Genomic DNA, 13,114 nt, shown 5'->3' with positions numbered 1-13,114 from the left:
GGAGCCAATGCCAGAAGTCCACGGTCTCATCAACACAAAGATCTTGAGAATGCTTCTTAAGGACTCTCCTCACTGCCCCGAGCTTCCACTTAAATGACTCCTTATCGATCTGAATGCGCCGCAACAGCCCAAGTTGAAGAAGCAGCACAAAAATGATAATGGCAAGGAAAAAGTTCAAGATCAATCAACGCAAGACCAAATACCCTTGGACCCCTTACCTTTAATTATTCGCCCTCCAAACCCACCTATGGAACCCCTTTCCCCACTCCCGGAACAATTTACTAATCTCCTCCTTGCCCTAGACTCAGACAATGCATCCCTATCAGCATCTTCCCCCCATCCATCTCCACCGCATTTTTCACCTCCATCGCCACATATTAACGACCCACACGATTTGGGTGAAGGCACTTCCACTCAACTCAAACCGTTGATGGTGAAACATTGCAGGCGCTTCCCACCACCGCAACCCTTGCTGCTGATGTAGCAGAGATGCGTTCTCTTCTCTCTCAACAACAAGATTTCTTCTGTCAAAGAATAACGAAGTTACAAGAGAGCCACGCAGAGATGCAACACAGTATTGCGATGACATGGCAAGTGCTAATCAATATTCAACGCAATATTTTCACCATCCACCTGAACTAGAGACAAATGGCAGAACGCAACCATGAATACTTAAACTTTTTAATAGCCTGTTTACATGGTCCCATGGTGCCTCCTTATTTACAGTAATCTCTGCATTTTGAAGAAGCTCCTCGAGTTCCTCTGCAAAATCCTCCTCTAGAGCCCCCGCCGCAACTCTAAATTTGGAGGTGTGCCACCTTCTCAATAAATCTGCAATTTTTCATTTGCGGCCATTCTTTTATTCATTCAGTATTTTTTTTTTTATGTATAGAAGCTATACCTTGATTTTTTGTACATGCTTAAATTTTTTGTTGCGATGATTGTAATTCTTTGTATACTTAGTTAATTTTAATACAATTGAGTAACTATTCTTTCCATATGGTTAGCCTCTTTACTTATCATCCTTTGTCAAATATTGCGATATTCCTTGTCTTTTATTTTGCGTTATTAATTGCGCTGCTATGATGAGTAATATGCATACCCTTAGAAATATTTCTTATACTTTGCACTTTTTAACACTTAGACAATTCATAGCAATAGCATTGCTTTACCTTTTCTATTTCAAGACTCTGCTCAAATCTTCTTTTCAAAATTTTGACTAAGTGTTTTGTCTTTTCTGTCTAAAACAACGCAATGAGGACCTTGCGCATCTCTAAATTTGAGGTTGGGGAAGGTCTGAGCAGTTGCGATCAAGCGGATGCGATCATTATCAGGAAAATGCATTCATTATATCAACAAAAAAAAAATCATAAAAACTCCAATGTCAGTGCGAGGGAAAATCCCAACCTGATAAGAGTTAAGTCGTGAAAGGAACTTGCTTGTAGTTGGATGTTCGCATGTCACCCATGAGAGAAAGTCAAAACGAAGGTAGGTTTCCAAGATTGACGCAATATGAAAAGAAAAAAAAAAAAAGAGAAAATAAGAATAGAAGAGACAACTCCTCTAATCAGAAAAAGTAAAACTTGGCTGAAAATCAAGAGTTGAAGTTGAGATTGGTATACAACCGTAGTTGGATGCTCGCATGACACCCGTGGGAGCAAGCCAAAACGAAGGGTGTAACCATGATCAATAGTTTCTAATAAAATAACGAAAACCAGGCCACCGCATAAAGACGCACCTAGTTGTTTTTGCAAGAAGAGGTAAACATTCTTCTCAAAACAAGAAGGGAATTTTTGGGTAGAGGTTTCTTTTAGAAAAGAATAAAGTAGAGCATGTTGATGAATTGTTAAAGGATAGAAGGAAATTGCATTGTTAAGTAAAGTTGTAGAGGTGGAGCATTCAGAGCAGCCAATCGACGCAAAGTTAGGATAGGAATTGAGCGAAATTGCCTTAGTTGAAGATATGCTTGAGGATAAGCATATATCTAAATTTAGGGGTGTGATAACTTGTAGAAATACAAGTTATTTGTGTTGTTTTATTTAAATATTGCGGCAAAAAGAGAGGAAAGTTGTGTCGATAGTATAAGAATTGACTGAGAAATACGAAAATTATGAAATGTCGTAAACACATCCACTAACCCCATTGCGATGGCGAAATAGAATGTTTCAGTCTCTGTTTTGTAGGAAATACGTCATCACATGCGTTAATGGCTCAAAGACAAAATGTACAATGCATCTACATCGCATGCGCCAATCGATCCAGAACGAAGAAATGATCAACACAATGATGGCACATGCGATGATCGATCATGGACTCTAGAGATCAATGTATTTCAACCGCATGCGGTAATAAAAAAACAACACCGTATACGGCGATCGATCGAAGATGTGAAGAGGAACGCATTCGCGGACGATTCTGACAAGTATACAACTTTCTATTGTGCAATTCTGACAGATTGATCGTGGAGCAGAGAGGAATTTTCCATTACGCCATGGTAGGAATTATCAGAATTATACAGTGGGACCACAAATTCAAAGAGCCAAGGTCTTGTCTATAAATCGCTTCCTTGAACATACAGGGAGAAGGAGGCTGGTCTGAAGAGACTTTACAGAGTAAATCCGAGAGAACTACGAGACAAGGCTGAAAAGTGAGTCTCCGAGCATGGAATTCTTCCGATTCCCAAAGCTGAAGCTCTGTGCAAAAGGTCAATTCTACCGGGAAAGTAAGCCTGAGAGGGAAGCTTTCCTCTCCACTACATCCATACGCCGACAAGCAAAAGTCTCCGTCGGGATTTGTCGTTGACACTCTTTCCGTATTTGTTTGTATTCTTTAATTTATCTTTTGTGTTCATCTTCTTTAATCCCTCATTCACAATCATGTATCAAATGCTTATATTTAGAATTAAATGTTATCATCATCATCATTATCATCTCTCTGTCCCTTTCCATACATTTATCATCCATTTTCTCCATGATGTGTTCTTAATCCCCGGGGTAAATTGCGAGAATTAAGCGAGTGAGTCAATCTGTGTTAAGGTAATCAATTAAGTTTAGCTAAAGCATGCTCGACGGCATCTTCACCTGTGAGAGCAGAAGTGAAGATGTTATTCCGCCTTTTGAGAGAAGGTTGGAAGAATGCGTTAACTAAAGCGAGAAGTATTTCCAGAGATGGAAACAACCTTGCGTTCATCACGTTCATCTCTGTTTCACCATAGACGTATGAGAACGCGACCGATCACTAAAAGGTGTACGCCAAGGGAAAGCGGAACCTTAGTTACGTCCTTAACACAATTGATGAACTTGCGATATTTTTACTCTTTACTCATTCTCTTTCTGCCTCATTCATAAGACTTGCCATCGCATTCATGGATTCTTTTGTACAACTTCACAGCCAGTCCTCGACCCCCTGTATCATAATAGTTTAGAAATTTACTTTATCAATGCATTTTTACTTTCAGCGCAATTTATATTTCTGCAAAACCAAAATTCTTTATTCTTTATTATAACCAGTCACATATATCACATTAGTATCGCATTTAACAACAACAATCCCCGTGTTCGACCTTGGATCATTCTGAGAAACTTACATTGGAACTATACTTGGTTTCAGCGCAAGGAAACTTGTGACATGCACTACTTCATTGCATACTACGAGCATATCACTATCAACGCATACACTTAGAATGTAGTAATGCATAATCGCAAAGCACTTGAGCGCATATAGAGCACTTTCATTCATTCATTAGCGCAATAGTTTGGGACATGAACTTGCATTACATTCATATTCATCATTGTCCATATGCTTAAAGATAAAGATTAAAGAATATTTTTTTTCCATTATAAGTTTATGGCACCGTTGCCGGGGATCGGTAACAGTTAGTGTTGAATGCTTTTGTGGTATTTTGCACGACAGATCTCTGTTGTACTGTCTGTTTATCGCGAAGAGCAGGCTGACGATTTATGAGTACTGGAACTGATCCAGAATTCTAAACTGATCCAGAGATCAAGTGTATTTTTCGTGCAAGAGCACATCAGAACCAAGTTACACGAAGAAGAAACATGGCAAATAATAATGAGAGGCTCGATAGGAATCAAGGGGTAAATTGGCCAGCACAAGACCCTGTTTTTATTACTGTCGACCGCAACATCCCTATGAGGAACTATGCGACGCCGAATTTTTATAACTTCTCGCCCAGAGTTTCAAGACCCACGGTTGCGGAGAATGCAAGGTTTGAGATAAAACCGGTCATGCTTCAAATGATCCAAAAATGCGGGACAATTCGGAGGTCTACAAGAAGAAGACCCGCATGCTCATTTGACCAGCTTCGTAGAAATGTGCAACACATTCTCCATACCTGGTGTGACTCCCAAGGAATTAGGTTGTATCTCTTCCCATATACACTGCGGGATGAGGCAAAGAGGTGGGCTCAGCCACTAGAGCCAAATGAATTCAACGCGTGGAGACCATCGACTTAGGCAAGTAGGATTGACGGCTTGCGAGGATGCTATTGCGGTAACTCTGAAGAACCTCTTTCAATCAACATCCCTACATCTATCTTTATCGCTTTATTACCGCTTTCTTTACTGCTTTCCTTATCGCTTTCTTTAATGCTTTCTTTACTGCTTTCATAAATTAGTTTACTTCTTTAGAATTGCGTTATTCAATTTAGTTTATTATTTGCGTTAGTTAATTCCATGCCTTCTTCAATTTACTTACTTTTCTACTATAGTTTGCGTTGTTCTTAATTCTCCGTGAATGATTGACTTAAAAGAAAATGAACATCGCAAAGTCTTATCGACTTGCGTTGTTGATGAAAAAAAAAATAAAAAATAAAAAAATAAAAAAATAATAAATAATAAATATAATAATAATAATCATTCGGTATGCGTTGACGGGTGTATCTTGCGCTGATAAGATACACTTTGCGTCCATCTTCCTCAAATGCATTGCGCTGAGGGGTGTGTTGCGCGCGTATGTATTCTGCGCCCGTCCTTAGCGACAATGCACTATGTCGAGGTAATGTTGCACCAGTAGAAATACCGTGCGCCCGTCCTCCAGAAATGCACTGAGTTGAGGGGTGTGTTGCGCTAATGCATGCATTGTTGCCCGTCCTCTGCAAATATGCATTTGTGGTAACAGATCCATTGCGTTAATCTTTAACCTTGATCTCGTCTGAATAAAATACAAAAGAGAAATTCTTTTTGCGAGAGAGTAGTCCAATCGCTTAGGCTTCCAAGGAAATGATGACTTAGCAGATGAAAGAATGTCCTTTTCTGCTAATTCATAAATGCGAGGAGCGCGACTGGCAGGCTTTTTGAGTATCTCGAAGCCTGCCACGAAAGGATTGCATTGGGCCCATCAAGGACCAACCTATAAATTTCCTCCTCCTTCGTCTGAGGAAGTTTATTTGAATCTCAAGTGAAAAGAACCTTAAGCAAGTCCTCTGCATACTAAACCTTCGAAATTTCTTCCTAAGTCCCAAAGAATTTTTCCAACTCTTCCACTCACCAAAACCATGGCCGACCAATCCTCACATTCATCTTCTCTGCCTTCAACACCTTCCCCAGCCCAAGTCGCCGCAAGGGAGGCGACATTCCTCGCAGCAAGTCGCCGCCTCGCCGCCCAACCAAAGCCTATCCAAAGAATCGCCGGAAATTGCGGCGAAAACCTTTTGTAGCCAAACCACTCTAAATCCGAGAGGGGCCGAGCACGGAGAGTGCCCCATTCCCAGTACTGTCATCAGAAAGTGAGAAGAAAAGAAGAGATGACAAAGAAGTATTTGGGAGCATCCTAAGCAACATGGAGAAAGAGGGAGGGCTACTCAAAGCCAGAGTTGTTAATCAGCCCTTGCCTTCGAAGGAGGAGATGGTAGAAGCTTCGCGAAGAAGCGCCCTGGCCGTTGCGGATCCTAAGGAAGATGTTCAAATAGAATCCTATGAAGGACCCACTAGGGGTGCTTTGGAGGAGGTGGGAGCGAAGAAGTAGCCTAAAACGGTTAAAGGGAAGAAGAAAAGGAAAAGCCAGGAGAAACGGGTAGGAGGAGATGAAGAGGCCCAGCCAAAGAAGGAGAAGAAAGAAAAGAAGTCGAGTGAGAAGAGAGAGTGCAGGCGAGAAGAGAAGCGCCTGAAGAAGGAAAAAAATAGAAAGAGGGCGGAAAGCCCCGATGTCGACGGAGAATCCACCACCACAAGGGTTGAAGAAGGGGTGTCACCGCAAGAAAAAGAATCAGGGTAACCTCAAGAGGCATCAACGCATATCAGAACGGTTGCGACTAAAGACCGAGAGGATCTGGACATTACCCCTCTAATACGGCGTCACAAGGAATATGCGCCGCAAGGGTCAACAAGCGACCCACAATTTTGGCAAAGTCTAGCAGAAGAGAAGGAAAGGAGAAAAATAGAAGAAGGGGAAAAACAAGAAAAGATGTTACGTGTGCGCCAAATCATCGCATCTAACGATTTGGCAAGAAAACTCCACAATGAGGAGGTGCACCGTAACAATGCAATTTCGGCCGAAGAAGAAAGAAAAAAGGCTCAAGGATGAGCAGCGCATATTTGCTGGCCTCGGAGCAATTTGAAAAATAAATGAGAGAAGAAGAAGAGGAAGAAAAGAAGAAGAAGGAAGAGAAGGAGAAACGATGCAAGGCCAACGTGCAACACATTAGAGAGAAGAAAAGAAAAGAAGTTGTGGAGTGGGAAAGGGAAGAAGAGGAACAGCGCAAGGAATGGGAACACAAACAAAGACAAAAGTCTCGCCTTGCGTTGGCTCAAGATAAGAGCAAAGCAAAAGTTGGAAGCAGTGAGCTTGCGTTGACCAAAGACGTCCATCAACAAAGAAGGAAAATGATGACATGATGATGGAGATGGGTTCTTTCCTGCATCAACGCCACTACTTGATTTAATTACAAGTGTTGTGCTGGAGCATGGGTGTGAGACATTTTGCCAATGCCTATCCATCATAATTCCAATGGTAGTGAGAGCTTTTTATAATGGACGGCTTCATGGCACCAAAGATGCGGTGATCATAAAAGGGTGTACAGTGCCATTCAGCGCAAGGGACATCAACGAATTATATAAGATGGGACATCCCGGATGCACCGGGCAACAAAATTATTGATGATCTTGAAGAAGAACAAATAGAGGATGTGCTGAGAACATTAACGCAACCGGGCACTCAGTGATCGGTATCTTTGAAAGGCATTAAGACCCTTGTGTCCAACAAACTGCTTCCAGAAGTGCGTCTTTGAGTTTACTTGGTGAAAAGGCGACTCATCCCTACATCGCATGACAAAATAGTTTCAAGGGATCGAGTAATGGCCACATATTGCATAGCGCGTGGTATTTCGATTGACGTGGGCCAGCTGATTGCAAAGCAAATTCGAGGTTTTGTAGGGTGTGTGAGAGGCCAGTATTTCTTTCCTTGGACGATTTCAAGCTGATAACTTGTAGAAATACAAGTTATTTATGCTGCCTTATCTAGATATTGCGACCAAAAGAGAAGGAATATATGTCGATGTATGAAAATTAGCTCAGAAATACAATAATTATGAATTATCGCAATTACACCCACAAACATCATCAAGATGGAAGAAGAGAACATTTCTATTCTGTTTTGCAGGAAACCAAGTCACCGCTTGCGATCAAGGCTCAACGAGAAACTGAATAATGCATCCCTATCACATTACACCCGTTAAACCACAATGAAGAGATGATCAACGCAATGACAGCGCAATGCGACAGTCGATCCCGAGCTGAATTTCAACCGCATGCGGTAATAAAAACAACCCCGCATGCGAGCCCCCGATCTATGAATACATTACACGATCTTTGTATAATCTTCACAGCCAGCCTTGACCTCGGTATCTCGTATCATGAAACCCGTATCTTGTATCATCTTAGCTTAGGTTTACTTTATCACAATTTATTTTATTACTGCATCTTTACCACTTTACTTTACTTTATCGCATGTTTAATTACTTGTACACAAAACTCTTTTATAAATTGAAAAATCCCCTAGTCGCATGTATCACAAATATAATGCAATAACCTCAAACAGTCCCTATGTTCGACCTCGGATTACATCGAGAAACTTGAGGTGGAAATATACTTGGTTCCAACGCAAGGAAACTTTTGACAACGCATAGCGTACTACAAGAACAATCATCATTAACGCATATCTAGAAGTAGTATTGCATGGACTTAGATCTTGTGTGCATCATTGTATATCATCTTAATCACTGCGTTACAAATTTATGGCGCCGTTGCCGGGGATTGGTTAATGGTTTATTGTTTGAGTATGTTTATGGTGTTTTGCAGGATAGATCTCGTTGTACTGGCTGTTCAATGTGGAGAGCAGCTTGACAGTTTATGAGTACTAGTGCTGAACCAGAATTCGAAGCTGACCCTGAGATTGAGCGTACCTTTCGCGTATGGGCATGTGAGAATCGGATAAGGCAAAAGAAAGCAGCGAGCATGGCAGATAATAACGACAACGCAGTTCTCGTAAATCAAGGGGTTGTACGACCAGCGCAGGATCCTGTTTTCCTGGCTGCTGATCGCAACATTCCCAAGAGGAATTATGCGACACCCAACCTGTATGACTTTTCACCTGGAATTTCGAGGCCTAATGTTAAGAAGAATGCAAGGTTCGAAATAAAGCCGATCATGCTACAAATGATCCAAAATGCAAGGCAATTTGGGGATCTGCAAGGTGAAGACTCGCATGCCCACTTGACCAGCTTTGTTGAAACGTGCGGCCACTTTTCATTACCTGGCGTAACCCCGGAGAGTATTAGACTGTATTTGTTCCCTTACACCTCGAGGGAGGAAGCCAAGAGGTGGGCTCACTCACTGGAGCCGAATGAGATCACATCATGGGATCAACTGGTGGAACGATTCATGAAGAAGTTCTTCTCACCGACCATCAACGTAAGGCGACGAAAGGACGTGCTGAACTTCAAGTAGATGGAGAATTAGACCCTGAGCATCGCCTGGGTGCGATTTAGAAGATTGGTGAAAAACTGCATGCATATCGAGATACCTGATTGCGTTTTGATGGAGACCTTTTATAACGACCTGAATAGATTGACGCAGGCTGTTGCTGACGCCTCTACGGTAGGAGATTTTATGGACAAAACATATACCGAGGCTAAAGTCATCCTTGACCACATATTGCAGAACATGGATGATTAGATTGATGATGGCTATAGAGGCTGAGGTGCCGAAAGAAGAAAGAAAGAAACTGCCATTGTCCCTGCGGAGACAATGACCACACTGGATGCTCAGATGGCCACGGTGACCTCCATCCTTCAATCGATGGCAATCAATCAAGAAGCCATCTCCCAATAATCAGTGCAATCTGCTGCGCTGGCTCAAGTGGCCGCAATAAGTTGCGTTAATTGTGAAGGGGCTCATGTAGCATAAATGTGCCCATCGAATCTCCAACAAGTATGCGCCATCCAAAACAACCCCTTCATTAACACCTACAATCCTTGCTGGAGGAGCCATCCTAACTTCGGTTGGGGAGGCAATCCTAACCAACAGGAGCCAATCAACCATCAAAGTGGCAGTCGAGGGAATCCTCCTTTTCACCATAACCAGGGGCAACCAAGGCAATCACATAACCAGCAACCCTCATCTTCAAACACCTCTGGAAGCTCATTGGAGGCCCTACTGAAATAATACATGGATAAGAATGATGTAGTAATGCAGGTGCAGGCATCTTCAATTTGGAATTTAGAGATCCAAGTGGGCCAACTGGCATCCGAGCTGAGAAATAGAGCACCAGGGACATTGCCCAGCAACTTAGAAGCCCCGAGATCTAATGGGAAGGAGCAATGTCCCTAGGACATTGGGTAGGCAAGCCAGACTGCCTGCAGAGATGTGGATTGTGCTCATTCAAAGAAACGCATCTTCCGGTCTATATCTCACATCTATGTTTAAACACTTTCTTTAAATTTCTGTCTTATTGAATTCCTTAATTTTGTCTTTACTTCCTCATTTAATGCGTTTCACGTATCTATGAATTTATTCTTCATTTATTTCCATTGCATTTATTTCTGTACCGTCTTTAATTCTTTTAACTTTTCGTAATTAATGCGTTAGTCCTTAATTGGTTAATGAATGAGAAATAAAGAAAAATCTATTGCTGAAAGTCATAGCAACTTGTGTTGATGAAAAAAATAATAAAATAAAATGAAATAATCAACAACCAGTATCCAAGGTGATAATGGACGCATCTTGAACCAAGAAGATACGCTTTGCGTTCACCCAACTCAACTGTGTTGAGCTGAGGGGTGTGTTGCGCGCATGTGTATCCTTTGCCCGGCCTTAGCTAAATGCACTATGTTGAGGTAGTGATGCGCTGGTAGCAATGCCATGTGCCTGATCCTCCAGAAATGTGTTTAGTTGAGAGGGTGTTGCGGGGATGCATGCGCTGTTGCCCGTCCTTTACGAAGATACATTTGCGTTGATGAGCACATTGCGTTAATCTTTACCTTTCGTCCATTTGAATAAAACATTAAAGAAAATTCTTTTTGCATTTGAGAAGTCCAATCGTTTCATATTCCAAAGCAATGATGATTCTGTAGACGAAAGGACGTTTTTCTGAAATTTCATAAATGAGGGAAGTTCGAACGATGGGCCTTTTGAGTGTCTCGAGGCCTGTCGCTGCAAAAATCGCATTGGGCCCACTATGAACCAACTTATAAATAGGAACCTTTCCTCGTTTGTGAATTCTTTACCTCATTTGCAAATTGAAAACCCTAGCGCGTAGCGTACGAAGCTTTCTTCTTCACCAGAACCAAGCATATTTCTAGTTCTCCCAAGCTTATCATCCATGGCCAACCAAGCTCTCCAACACTCTGCTTCACCATCAACCCCTTCCTCTGACCAAATCGCCATGCGAGAGGCAGCATTCCTTGCTGCCAGTCGCAGGCTTATTGCCCAACCCCATACCGTCCCGAGAATCACTGGTAGAACCCGGAGAAACCCATTGTCCGTTCAGCCTCCTCAGTTCAAGAGGGGGCACAACACTGAAAAATACCCCAGTTCCAACTCCTGTCGTCTCAAATGAGAGCGAGAAGAAGAGGCGTGATGACAAGGAAGTATTTGGCAATATTCTGAGTCATTTGGAGCAAGGAGGGGGATTACCCGAGGTAGGGGTTATAAACCAACCACTGTCCACGAAGGAGGTGACGGTGGTGGTGACTGAAGAAGAGGCGGTGGCTGAAGAAATGGTGGTGGCAGAGGCAGTGGTGAATGAAGAAGAAACAGGAAGAGACACTCTGACCTTAGAGACTCCTGAGGTAACTGCCAATGCAAAAACCTATGACAAACCCTCCAGAGTGGTGGTGGAGGAGATTGTGGTGGCTGAAGTTGCGATGGAGGAAGTGGAAACGCAACTAGAAGTAGTTGAAGAGAAAAAGAAGAAGAAGAAAAGCAAGAGGAGAAAGGCTGGAGAGGCTGAGTCTTCTCATCATCGCAAGGAGAAAAAGAATAAAGAAAAAAAGGATGTTAATGAAGATGAGGAGGCTAAGAAGAAAAGGAAGAAGAAAAAGAAGGAAGAAAGAAGAATGGGCTGACGGAAAGAAAGGTGCTTAAGAAAAGAAGAAGAAAAGAAGCAGAGGGCTACGAGCCCTAAAAAGGATAGAGAATCAACCTCTGTAAGGAAGAATAGGGGGAAACAACGCAATTGATGGAGCTGGTGCAACCTGAAACCACACAATTGGTTGCGACCAACGAAGGTGAAGAAGGAGAAGGAACCCCTCTGATACGGCGTCACAGGGAGAATGCGCCGCAAGGGTCTTCTGTTGACCCTCAAAGACTAATCATCGCATTAAAGAAGAAAGAAAGAAGGAGAAAAGAAGAGAAGGAGAAAAAGGAGAAAATGGAGCGCGCAAAACTCATCATGGCAGAGGGAAATCGTAGAAGAAGACTACAAGATGAGGAAATGCACAGTAGGAATAATGTCTGTTGCTGGCCTTCGAGCAGTTCGTAGAAGAGTTCGAGAGAGAAGAAAAAGAAGAGGAAGAGGAAGAGAAAAATAAGAAGGAGGAAGAGGAAAGGAGATTAAAAGAAGAGAAGGAGAAGAAGTGCGAAGCTAATAGGCGGTGCTTACAGAAGAAGAAGGGTAAAGAACTCGCAGAACGCGAGAAGGAAGAACAACGCAAAGAGAGGGAGAAGAAGCAAAGGCAAGCAGCCCGCCTTGCATTGGCCAAAGAAAAGGGCAAGTCAATCGAGAAAAGTAGCAAGCCTGCGTCGGTAAGGAAGCGTCCATCAAAAAGAAAAGAGAATGATGACATGCTGATTGAGATTAACTTCTATCCTGCGCTAACGCCGCTACCTGACCTCATCACAAGTGTGATTGTGGAACATGGCTAGGACACATTTTGCCAGTGCCTAGCCATTATTGTGCCACAGGTAGTGAGAGATTTCTACCGCGGGCGTCTACACGGAACCAGGGATGCGGTGACCCTCAAAAGAGAAACGGTGTCCTTTAGCGCAAGGGACATCAATGAGATATACCAAATGAAGGATAACCCATATGCATCGGGGAACAAAATCATTGATGACCCCACAGAGCAGCAGATGGAGGATGCGCTGCAAGTTTTAATGCAACTGGGCATGAAGTGGTCGGTTTCACTCAAGGGCGTCAGCACCTTGGCTTCCAAATCTTTACTTCTGGAGGGAAGGCTTTGGGTCTACTTGGTTAAGAAGCGTCTTATCTCAACAACACATGACAAAACTGTATCAAGGGATCGAGTCATGGCTACATACTGCATTGTACGCAGCATTCCAATCGACGTAGGGCAGCTGATCGCAAGACAGCTCAGAGCACTGGTTAGAACCTTTGGACCCTTTACCCTTAATGATCTGCCCTCCAAGCCTTCTGAGCCCACCGCACAACCTTCTTTTCCACTCCATAAGCATTTCACCAACCTTCTCCTTACTCCAAATTCTCCCACCGCATACCCACCAATCTACTCACCAGCAGCATCATCACCACAACATTCCATCCCATCGCTGCAAGTTGATGACCCACACGATTTGGGTGAAGGTACCTCTGCCCAACCCCAAAACGATGCTGGCGAGACATTGCAGGCAAAACCTTGCAT

The 13,114-nt window shown here is 42.8% G+C and overlaps 1 protein-coding gene across 1 annotated transcript; it reads left to right on the top strand.

Annotated features, from left to right (window-relative positions):
* Window positions 1-10,836: 10,836 nt before the first annotated feature.
* LOC120069073 (chromatin assembly factor 1 subunit A-like) lies at window positions 10,837-12,839 on the top strand (the record flags this gene model as incomplete). The annotated part of the gene is made up of 4 exons (XM_039020746.1): window positions 10,837-10,934; window positions 11,005-11,461; window positions 11,991-12,260; window positions 12,420-12,839. Coding segments are annotated over exons 1-4 (1,245 nt in total), but the record flags the coding sequence as incomplete, so codon positions are not given.
* Between the last annotated feature and the right edge of the window lie 275 nt (window positions 12,840-13,114).

This window comes from Benincasa hispida, unplaced genomic scaffold (assembly GCF_009727055.1).
Source record: "Benincasa hispida cultivar B227 unplaced genomic scaffold, ASM972705v1 Contig2067, whole genome shotgun sequence".
NCBI lineage: Eukaryota > Viridiplantae > Streptophyta > Magnoliopsida > Cucurbitales > Cucurbitaceae > Benincasa > Benincasa hispida.
The sequence above is the reverse complement of the archived record's forward strand: the minus strand, read 5'-3'. Positions and strand labels throughout refer to the sequence as shown.